The sequence below is a fragment of the Lacerta agilis genome, chromosome 8 (assembly GCF_009819535.1).
Source record: "Lacerta agilis isolate rLacAgi1 chromosome 8, rLacAgi1.pri, whole genome shotgun sequence".
Classification (NCBI taxonomy): domain Eukaryota; kingdom Metazoa; phylum Chordata; class Lepidosauria; order Squamata; family Lacertidae; genus Lacerta; species Lacerta agilis.
The window spans coordinates 73,057,156-73,068,266 of record NC_046319.1 but is presented as its reverse complement, the minus strand read 5'-3'; the positions used below and the strand labels follow the sequence as shown (position 1 = coordinate 73,068,266).

Here is an 11,111-nt window from a genome sequence, read left to right as displayed (position 1 = left end):
GGATGTTGCCAGTTTTCATGTCTTGTTTGCAGACATCTTTGTAACACGGAGTTGGTCTGCCAACAGGCCTGGTGCCTGAAGCCAGGTCCCCATAAAGCACATCCTTGGGGATACTGCCATCTTCCATTCTGTTGGATGTGACCAAGCCAGTGTATACGTCGCTGAGAGAGGAGTGTGAACATGTTGGCAATGTGGGCTTTGGAGAGCACATCTGTCCTGCCACATGATGCCCCCAAATCTTCCTGACACAGTGAATGTGGAAAGTTTAAAAGTGTGGCTTCTGGTGGTTGTAAATTGCCCACAACACTTTCATAAACCAGCATGCTCCACATGCAAGTCTGGTAGACCTTCAACTTGGTATTGGTGGTCAGCATCGCATTGTCCCACATCCATTTGAAGAGGTGAGCCATTGCTGCAGCTCCCTTGTCAATATGCTTGTCTAGTCAGGAATCCATGGAGAGGTTGCTGGTTTTGGTGGAACCCAGGTAGAAGAAAATCATCCAGTAGTAATTGATTATGATTTTGTGCCTGATTATGGACATCATTCCCCAGAAGCATTGTGGCAAAATGGGGATGGAAATAAACTAGAGTGTCATTTGGTGAAATTTCATGGAGTTCCTCAGGGTGGCATCTGCTTACAATAAATGTTTCTTAAATCTGCTAATGACATGGTACGGAAGAGGCAGCTGGTAGAATCTCATCCAGTTCCCAAAGCATATTTCATCAAATTTCAACACTGAACTTTGCGTTCCAATATAACCTTCTATGCAACATCTATTTCCATCATTCCCCGCCTCTCACTGGACCAGTTCTTCCCACCTCTACCCCAGGCTCCTCTCTTTGGCCTATAAATATCTCCAAAGTCAGCCTCTTCCTCCACAAGTCACCTGTTTGCTTGTTCTAAGTCTTCTTCAGCTTTTGATCACTCCACTGCTATGAAGGCTTTCCTCAGTAGCTGCCATTTCTTGGTGCTGCTTTTTCCAGGTGAGTAGGACCCTGAAATCCCGGGTTCTGTCTTTTCCTATCTGTGAGGTTATATGCAGTGGAATAAACTAGGAATACTGTGTAAGGCTTATTGAGGAGAAAAGAAGCTAAAAAGAGCAGATAAGGTCAAGTGAATGTTGGAATCCAAACTCTAAATTTGGGAGAGTGGGAGAAGGCCAGCACACCATATTTCCAGGATCTGCAGCCATTCATGGTACCACAAGTACCTCATACAAACCTCATCTTCAAATGGAATAGTTCTTTCAGAATAGGGCTCTTTCAGAATTCGGCTTCCTGAGGCCAAGATTGGTGATACCAAATGGGAAACAGGGAGTGGGTAGAATGAAAAGGAAAGGGATCACTGGTAGAGCTTGATATTAGGGTCATCACTTAACATGCTTCTATTACTGATCTGGGTGAGACTTGGCCACCTGCCCCTTACTTCCAGCACAGGTGAGCAACTGTGCTTCCCTTAGGCCTCAGCTGGCCAAGTAGCTGCTTGGCAGAGCTGATGAGCACAATTTCCATTGTGAGGAAGGTGGCCGAGGAAGCCTTTCTTGGTGTACTTTTCTGACAATTGCCCTCATGCTCTGCTCATCCACCCAACAACTGTTTGTTGGGCTGATGGGAGCACACTTACCAGCTCCAATAATGTTGGCTGTGTGCAGAAATCTCACTGTGCACCTTAATGCCCAACTGGTTGGTTCTGGGAACAAGTGAGAACCACACAGTTAATTATCTGAGCAACAGAGAGGGGGAAGGTTGATTGAGGGAACTTTACATTTTCCAATTACGATGTGTTGTGGTGGGGTGGGGAAGGGGATACCTTCTCTCGAGTGTGTGAATGCATGAATGAAATTAAAGCTATTGGTATGTGTCTGTCACTGTGTCTGGATATGTTTGTGTGTGAGAGATGAGGGAAGGTTTGTTTCAGTGAACATGATCATTCTGTCTGTGGATCGTGAAAACCAGTAAGATTGTTGTATGACAGGACTTCCAAAATCCCATTCTGCACCTCCTGCCCAACTGACGGGTAGGGATGGGGAAGGAATGAGGAGATGTCAGAGCGCATCCCATATCTGAGGTGGGAAATGGGGGAAGTTTGTGTGCCTATGTGATTATGAATGGGAAGAAGGCTGTGCATCTGTCAGCTTCTCAGGATATTTGTGTGTGAGAGATGGGTGAAATATGTTTGTGTTTGTGTGTGTGCGTGCATGCGCAACCCATAGCTGTCAACCTTTCCCTTTTTTGTAGGAAATTCCCTTATTCTAGCCATACCTGGAATAGGGGGAAGGTTGACAGCCTCCCCAGAAGGGAAGGCAAAAAAAGGGAGGGTTGACTGCTTTGGCGCAACCCCAACCCACCATTTCATATGGTTTCTGTGATGATGAAAATTGCTCAAGTCTGGCTTGATGGATTGCATCCAACAAAGGCTGAGATCATGGTCATATTCTAACTGTGATTGTAGGTGCAATTTTGCAAAAGATTTCTGCTTAACCCAATCTTTGGGTGGACAGCAGTTGTCCAGAGTGGCTGGGGAAACTCAGCCTGATGGGTGGGGTACAAATAATAAATTACTATTATATATTGTTTTTATTATATATTATTATTATGGCCCCTCACGTTCAGCTATGTAGTCACCTGGAACAACCTCCTCCATCTTGGCGCTGGCCGTTTGGAATGTCCCCTGGGCCTGCCATGATGCACCATGGGGGTTCCTGCCAAACCTATGTTTGAAGTTGCCCAGTTGGGTGAGGCCTCAGGGATGGGGCTTTGGAGTGGACCCAACTACCTGCAGTCTTCACTCTGGTCAGCTTCCACTGCTTAAAAGGTGGCTGGCCCTCACCCAGGCACCACATTTGGACAGAAATGCAGGTTATGCTTCCTCAATAGTAATAGTGTATGGTTTGGCAGGTGAATGGCTGGGTGAAATGGTGTCTCACCCCCATCTTGGAGCAGTGTGTCTGCAGGGTATCCCATTAAAGGGGTCTAGAGGGAGGTTTCTGTCCAAGAGCCAGGCATCTGGCAAATGGGCCATAGTGCTTTCTTCAGCAGTGTGGGAAGGCCATTTCTGTAGACCTGCATCTTGCAATGGACTCATATATCCCAGGATTGACCCTGCCATGCCTCAGTCCCCGACAGGGGTCCTGAGTGGGATACATGTCCAATGTGTATGCCTAAGCCTACCTGTGCTGAGGGAAGCACAGTTGCTCATCTGTGCTGGAAGTAAGGGGCAGGTGGCCAAGTCTCACCCAGATCAGTAATGGAAGCAATAAAGTTGTGGCCATTTTTAAATCCTGTTCCATTCTTCATACTATTTACCTGCTCATGGGGGTGGAGGGCACTGCGAGTAGGATCACAATCAGCAGCTCAGTGGGGTAGCAATGAGTGTTTCTTCTTCCTCTCTCCTCACAGCAGTGACAGCTGTGATCTGTTATCACAATTCTTTGGTTGAAAACCCAGAATACATACAGGGAGATTGCGAAATTGAAGGTGGCTTTTGCTTTTCTCGTATAACTGACAACCATTTAAGTGAGTATGAAACTTTTCTGTCTAATTCAAACAGTGTGTTGGACCACCGTTTGCTCCCTGGAGTATCTAGGGTTGACATGCAGATGTTCATGTGAAAAAGGCCACAGAATCCTGATCTCCCCCTGTGTTTAGAAATACAACCAGGTTTTTCCCCTGCATTCCATTGCGTCACTAAGTGCTGAAATATCATAGAACTAGCAATGATATGAGGTGAGTGTATATGTGAAGCAAGCCTGAGATTCTGCCAAAAAAGAGCCCACTGAGTCTGTTGACATATAAGGGAGACGGAGTGAGCCTTTAAAAATCTGAGCTCCTTCTTGCAGTTTATTCCCCTTACAACAGAAGGGGATCCAGTTCCCTTTCCAGCACTGGGGTTCTAAGATGGGATCTTCTAAGAATCAGCATTGCTGATTCTTTGTGAGTAAACTTGACCAATGAGTGTTGTGTTTTGCCTAGGATTAGCGGTTCGAGGCCCACAGTGCGTGGGTATATTTCTTTATTCTGCTTTGACTTACTGTCTGTTTCCCCACTATCTTTATTCCCGATAAAGTTTCTTAATTTGACTGCTGAAGGTTATATATCTGTCAACCTTGGGGTTTTGGAATCCACATGCACCTAGATGGTTGGCATTCCACCTACTGAGAATTCAGGATTGGAAATGTAAGTGACCTGCACACTTTTCTGAAGCCTGTGAGATGCTCAGAGAGTGTGTGGGATGGTGCAGGGCAAACAGAGTAGTCAGGGAAGCAGCCCATGAGAGGGCCTCCTCAGAGAGAGAACTTTTGCCTCCTTTCTTCCCTCCCACTTAAATTCCCCCCTTCTGTGTCCAGTTCTTCACCTCCTTCCACACATGGTGGTTTAGGGAGGGAGGGAGAGAGAAAAGTAGCTCTTCAGAGAGAGAACATTTGCCTTCCTCCCACCCTTAAATGCCCCCCCCCCGTGTCCAGTTAGCCACCTCCTTCCACACATGTGACACACAAGACAGGCCAGTTTTGCCTGGAGGAGGTCTAAAATAAAGACAGAAAGTGCACATGTGTTAAGGGGTGGGGGTGGGGAGAGTATATTTAAGTTGAAGAATGACAATGGGAGAGTGGCAGATCACTGCCAGTTTTTGATACTGGTTAGCAGATCAGAGCCTACTTGAAGTTGGACATGCCTGATTTATTAGATTTCTAAACCACTCTTCATCCAAGGATCACAGGGTGCTTTACAATATAAAAACAGAAAAATGTAACATCTTCTTCTGTCTCTCAAATATATAGTTTGAGGCAGCTTCTTGGCTTTGTATTAAAATTTTATTCATTTTCAATAACAATCTTCCAACTAATGACAAATTAAATCAATCCAAATAACAGTAATAACAATACCACCAATTATATATTCCAATTGTAATTTTTTGGGGAGACTTCCCATGTTCCAGATGTCTAGAGATAATCGTCCTCATTCATGTCTCTGCATTTTCAGCTATTTTTCAAATTCAAAACTTATATTATCCATCCTGATTCTCAGTCTAATCAGTCGTCGTTTCCGTGGCTCTCATCTTCTGTAGCAAAGTTTTTGTATTGTTAACACACAGGAGGCATTTTTTATTCATCTTATTTTCTGTCCAATCATTTTGGTGTTCAGTTCTCTTATCTCTCCTTTGTTCATCAACTTCTCATTAATGGCTCATTAAAGGGCTTCATTCCAAAAATAGAGTTTATAAATGGCAAGTCAACAAGTTCTTTCTGATGCCAATTAATGAGCTGATATCCACATATGTCTGTATAAAATGCTGTATTGTGGGGCATTCTTCCCAGCTGTGAGAATTATTTAAACTCCTCCAAGAACAAAAGGACCCCCTCCAGCTCCTCCAGGCCCTAGAAGAGCTAGCAAGGATCCAGCACTCTCCATCCTTCTGTCCACAATTTCTGTCCACCATCATGTATAAAAATAATCCATACAAGCAGATGTATTTTTAGAATGAAGTACACCCCAAGTCCAAAGGAGCTCTTTTCCATATGAATTTCTTTTTTTTGTAACTGTGCAATAATGATCACCATTTTGAGTTTAAATGTTTTATTTTATTTTCCAAAGATACGTAGTATTCAATTAGAAAAATACAAAATAATAACAAAAAAAGAATCATACACCCATCAATAAAAAATGATGAAGATGATGAAGAAGATGAAGATGATGATGATGTGGCTTCCCTCCCCCAATACTTGTCATCTCTTAATCTTTAAATTCTTATTAACATTGTGTCTTTTGCTCATCCTTAATATCCTTAATATATTTTTTTCTAGTTCTACTTTACAAACTTAGTCTATACATCTTAGAACAGTGTTTTTTATGTAATCCTCAAAGCATTGCCATTCTGACCTTATTTTCTGGTTAGTCTGATGTCTTATAATTGCTGTTAACTTTGCCAACTCTGTGAATTCGCTTAATTTACACTCCCAATCTTCCTTTGTGGGGATATTTCCTTTCCAATTCCTTGCTAGTAATAGTCTAGCTGCGGCTGTAGCATATAAGAACAATCTTTTCTTATCTTGTGGGATATCCTTCTCTAAAATACCCAGTAGGTACGCTTCTCGTTATTTCTCTACAGAGATTTTAAACATCTTTTTTAACTCTTTGTGGGTACATCCCCAGAATTTTTTTTAACTTTTTCGCAGCCCCGCCATACATGGATCATAGTCCCCCTCCACCTCCTCACAATTCCATCATAGATTAGATTTTAATTTATATATTTTGGCGAGTTTGGAGGGTGTCATATACCACCTATAGAACATTTTCATTATGTTCTCTTTTATGAAATAACAGGCAGTAAATTTTATATCTAACTTCAAAAGTCTGTCCTACTTTTCTATCTGTATTACATGGCCGATGTCTTGGACCCATTTGACCATTACTTCTTTTATTTCTTCATCTTTTAATTCCCATTCTAGTATCAAATCACAAGTTTTGGATAACAATTTCTTGTTGTTTTCTAATAATTTAAATTAATAATAATTTAATAATAATTTTGTTTCCATCTTCACTTTGCCAGCTCTAATTCTAATTAGAGTTCTCCATTGAGGGCTATGCATCATACATTCAATTAAAATTTTCACCTCTTGTGTTTCATTTAAGTAATTAAATTCTTTCTGGATGAGCTTCGCCAAATCGTGATGTAATATAACAGGTACAGAAAGATAGCGGTTCCTCACCTCCTTAAGCCACGTTTAAAGATGAGAGTACGTTTAAAATCTGAAGCTTAGCATTACGAGTATATAATTTGGGAGTTTTTTTTCCTTTTATCTCCTCCATCTGGAACATGCCTGTTTTTTATCCCAATCTTATTATTTTAGAAAATATTAAGTGTAGTAGTGGCTCTGGAGAGTGCCAGCCATACCATGCTCTTAGACCCAGCGTCCCTGCCGCTCTCACCTTGATGTGAGCCAACAGATCACGGACAATCTGCAGGTCTGTGAGACAGTCCTCCCCCACCTTGGGGAGTCTGCTAGGGCTAATTACCCCATGTTGTTGTTCAGTCGTTCAGTCGTGTCCGACTCTTCGTGACCCCATGGACCAGAGTACGCCAGGCACGCCTATCCTGGCATATCAACCCTGGCATATCAACCCTAATTACCCCATATCAACCCTGAATTACTGGCATGGCTGGGGTCCGTTGGTGTGGGAGGCAGCCATTTCCCGCAGCAGGAAACCAGAAGTCTTGGCTTGGCCCTCTCAATCAATTAACTGATAATCAGGTAGAGATTGCTGGTAGATCTCTCAGGACACCGGTCCTGAGAGATCTGCATTGGCTCCCAGTACGTTTCCGAGCACAATTCAAAGTGTTGGTGTTGACCTTTAAAGCCCTAAACGGCCTCGGTCCTGTATACCTGAAGGAGCGTCTCCACCCCCATCATTCAGCCCGGACACTGAGATCCAGCGCCGAGGGCCTTCTGTCGGTTCCCTCACTGCGAGAAGCAAAACTACAGGGAACCAGGCAGAGGGCCTTCTCGGTAGTGGCGCCCGCCCTGTGGAACGCCCTCCCGTCAGAAGTCAAGGGAATAAACAACTACCTGACATTCAGAAAATATCTAAAGGCAGCCCTGTTTAGGGAAGTTTTTAATTTGTGACTGTATTGTATTTTGGTATTTGTTGGAGGCCGCCCAGAGTGGCTGGGGAGACCCGGCCAGATGGGCGGGGTATAAATAATATATTATTATTATTATTATTATTATTATTATTATTATTATTATTATTATAGATCAACCTGTTTTGGGAGCTTACTATTTTTGTGTGTGTCAAAGTGCAAGTAGATAAATAGGTACCGCTCCAGCGGGAAGGTAAACAGTGTTTCCATGTGCTGCTCTGGTTTGCCAGAAATGGCTTAGTCATGCTGGCCACATGACCCGGAAGCTGTACGCCAGCTCCCTCGGCCAGTAACGCAAGATGAGCGCCTCAACCCCAGAGTCGGCCACGACTGGACCTAATGGTCAGGGGTCCCTTTACCTTTTAGAGAAACACCTTTCCTCTTCTCCCATTTATGTGCAAATTTTAATGGAAATATTCTAGAATATTTACATGGTTTTGTTGATTTTTAAAGAAACAACTTGAAGGAATAGACTGCTAAATTCTGTTGCCGTTTTTTCCCTTTCTTTTCTTATAGCACCCATTTGGTGCCACAAAGTTATAAAACAGCATAGAGATTTCAATATGAAGAATCTTGATTTGAATTTTTGCAGATGTAGTTATTACTTTCCAACTCTATATCACAGATGTCCCTTCCAGGATGGACTCTGAAGCTGGATGTGCTACAAATTGTCCCAAAACAAATTACAGTTTCACTACACAGGGAGGTTTTTACTTAATTAGTAGCACCTACTGCTGTCAAGATGTATTATGCAATATGGACGAATTGGAGAGTAAGTGACTGCATGCTTTTCGAATTATATATCTGTATATTTTTCAGAGCATTAATAGCAAACCTCTTCTTCAATTGCTTTTCGAGAAATGACACTGTTCTAGTCAAATATTCAATTTACTAGTTGACATGGGAGATGGTTAGAAACAGCATCATCACTTGTGTTTCAAAGAGAAAGCAGGTGTCTTGCCTGAAACACTTATTGACCATGACTTTTAGATGCCACCTGGGTGTGTGGAAGAGAACACTCTGGATTGTGACATTCGCAAGTGAGAGGAAGAGAGAGAGAAGAATATATTTCCTCCTTGCTATTCCACTTAGCCCTGGGAGTTGTCTTCCTGGGAAGAACTGGGTAGGAAGTGAGTGGAGCCCTCAGTTGCTGCTCTCTTGTAGTTCTCTCCCAACCAGAGAATTACAAAAGCAGCACTGCTGAAGAAAAGTGTATTGGGGCTGTGATGAGGGTACCCTCAGTGAAGGTTTTAAAATGGCCTCCTGCATGGGTTGGATTGTCTGAGTGTACTGCTTGGTGAAAGGAAGGAGTATCAGGGAAGTGGGGTGGACACTTCTGCCCATCCTCAGGTGAGAAACTGGAGTGGGAGACAGCAACCTGGGAAGGAACAAATTTGGTAGGTTCAAAGGGACCTTGACTGCTAGGAGTTGGCTCTTTCAATATTATGTATACATATAGTTTTAATTTGTAAACCACTTAGAGACTTAGAGACTGTTTTATGTATTAAGTGGTATATAAATGTATTGGATATAAAATATAAAAATAAAAATAAAATAAAATAAAAAGAACCCCAAGCTTTATTTCCTATTATAGCTATATCTATATCTTTAGGTCACAGCACAGTTTACAACATAGTAACAAAGCAAACAGCATAATCTTCACGCATAACCTTATATGGCACTTCAGTCTAGTTTTTCAAGGTAATGACCAAATCTGCACCATCCCCTTGATTAATTCCAGAAGCAGAGTGCAGTGGAGAATATGACACCCATCTCTCAGAATTATAGAATTGAGGCCTAGGGTTTTTATGGAGATATATGTGTTGGATTCATGTGTTAACTGTAGTTATTGCTTTGGGCAGAGCCAAAGCTTGGTGACTTCAATGGGCGACAGTGTGAGGCCTGTCATGCTCCTGCCTCAGAAGGATGTTCGGGCTTGAATACTATCAGGTGTCGTGGTGCTGAGACTCAATGCATTTCATTTGTTATTGTTCACAGTAAGTAAGCACTGCACGCCAATGAATGGGAGAGGAGAAACACAGCCTGCTAGCGGTGGGTGGGCTGCTTTCTCCTCCTGTTTGTGCCTTCATGCCAGAAAATAGATTGCACGGTTGTTGGGAGAAAGGTTTTATTTTTCCTGAAAATATCACAGTATTAAATATCATAGTCACTTTTACTTCATATTCATTTACATGAGTCTGTATCTTCTGGGGGCAGGGGGGATGAGAAAGGAAGATAAATAATGGTTTTGTTAAATTGCAGGCAAAACTGTTGTTTTTTTTTAAAGAGTGTTTTAACTAGCCTTTTTTTTTAAAAAAAAAAGTAAAAGCAGAAATCAAGCTCTGATCTGGAATGCAGTTTCCCATAATAGTCTCTTTCCTATAAGAGACTTTCCTTATTTCCAAATGTTAAACATGTGTATGTTATTCAACCATACAACTTTTAGAAGAAATTTGATGGCAGGTCTATATAGGGAAGTTTTAAATATTTGATGTTTACTGTCTTTTATATTTTGTTGGACGCTGCCCAAAATGGCTGGGACTACCAGTCAGATGTTCAGGGTAAAAATAATAAAATTATTATTATTATTATTATTATTATTATTATTATTATTATTATTATTAACAGCAGCAGCAGTTACTACAACCATCTCTTGATGTAATTCTGGCATGCTTTCTATACTTGCGGAATGCAGTTAAAAACAGTTAAAATGCTCCTATTCTGTATCTTCTGCACACACAAACACATCCCTTACTACCCAGGCACTCATTTGACCATGCCTCTTTCTCTTTACCAGATGACAGTTCCATTTCTGATGAGATTTATCAAGGCTGTGCCACCCCATCATTTTGTGACTTGGCCAGGAATTCCCCATATAATGAACACTTTTCGGGCACTATAACCAATTCACGATGCTGTGAGACGCTGCGTTCATCAGAACAGCTCAACTTTGAAGGGTAGTTAGGAGATGTCTTCTTCCTTTTGGATTCCACCATTTGCTGCAGTGGTGGAGATGGAGGTTGCTTGCCTGGTGGTGGGAGTGCAGAGCAACTGGGATTCACAGCACTCCTGAGTCCTCTCTTTTGCATTTTGTGGAGGGTGAATGGGGTGCAGAGGATAGAAAAGCTAAAGTAGGAATATGGGGTTTGGGGCTCTGGCTCATAATAATATGGCATATGGGTTAAAATTTTCTTTGTTCATAAACACAATAAACTGGTGTGGCAAATAAAAACTGCGTTCTGTGTCAGTATTTCTCAAATTTAGAATATTTTGCACTGGAAACAGTGAAGAACGGTGTCTTTAGAAGTATTTTAGAAGGTATTTTATTGATTTAACAAATGTATATAGCACTCCATATTTCAATGAAATCTCCAAGGGGCTAACAATATCAAAAGGGAATCATAACAAATTCAAACAAATACAATAAAAAACTTCCCACCAACTTGTCCAGAGGAGAACATTGAATAAAGGT

General features: G+C 41.9%; 1 protein-coding gene across 1 annotated transcript; it reads left to right on the top strand.

The window, feature by feature from the left end:
- The first annotated feature begins 869 nt into the window (after positions 1-869).
- On the top strand, positions 870-10,856 carry LOC117052410 (urokinase plasminogen activator surface receptor-like). The gene is made up of 5 exons (XM_033159308.1): positions 870-984; positions 3,400-3,516; positions 8,265-8,411; positions 9,502-9,636; positions 10,437-10,856. Exons 1-5 carry the CDS (start codon positions 936-938, stop codon positions 10,598-10,600), a joined length of 612 nt encoding a protein of 203 aa, XP_033015199.1. The 5' UTR covers positions 870-935; the 3' UTR covers positions 10,601-10,856.
- Positions 10,857-11,111: the final 255 nt, after the last annotated feature.

What these genes read in the sequence shown, in the direction of transcription:
- LOC117052410 (XM_033159308.1), top strand. Translation starts at nt 936, where the DNA reads ATGAAGGCTTTCCTCAGTAGCTGCCATTTCTTGGTGCTGCTTTTTCCA. An exon ending in TATAACTGACAACCATTTAA is followed by an intron (nt 3,517 to 8,264) that starts GTGAGTATGAAA and finishes TCTATATCACAG; the next exon opens with ATGTCCCTTCCAGGATGGAC. An exon ending in CAATATGGACGAATTGGAGA is followed by an intron (nt 8,412 to 9,501) that starts GTAAGTGACTGC and finishes TGCTTTGGGCAG; the next exon opens with AGCCAAAGCTTGGTGACTTC.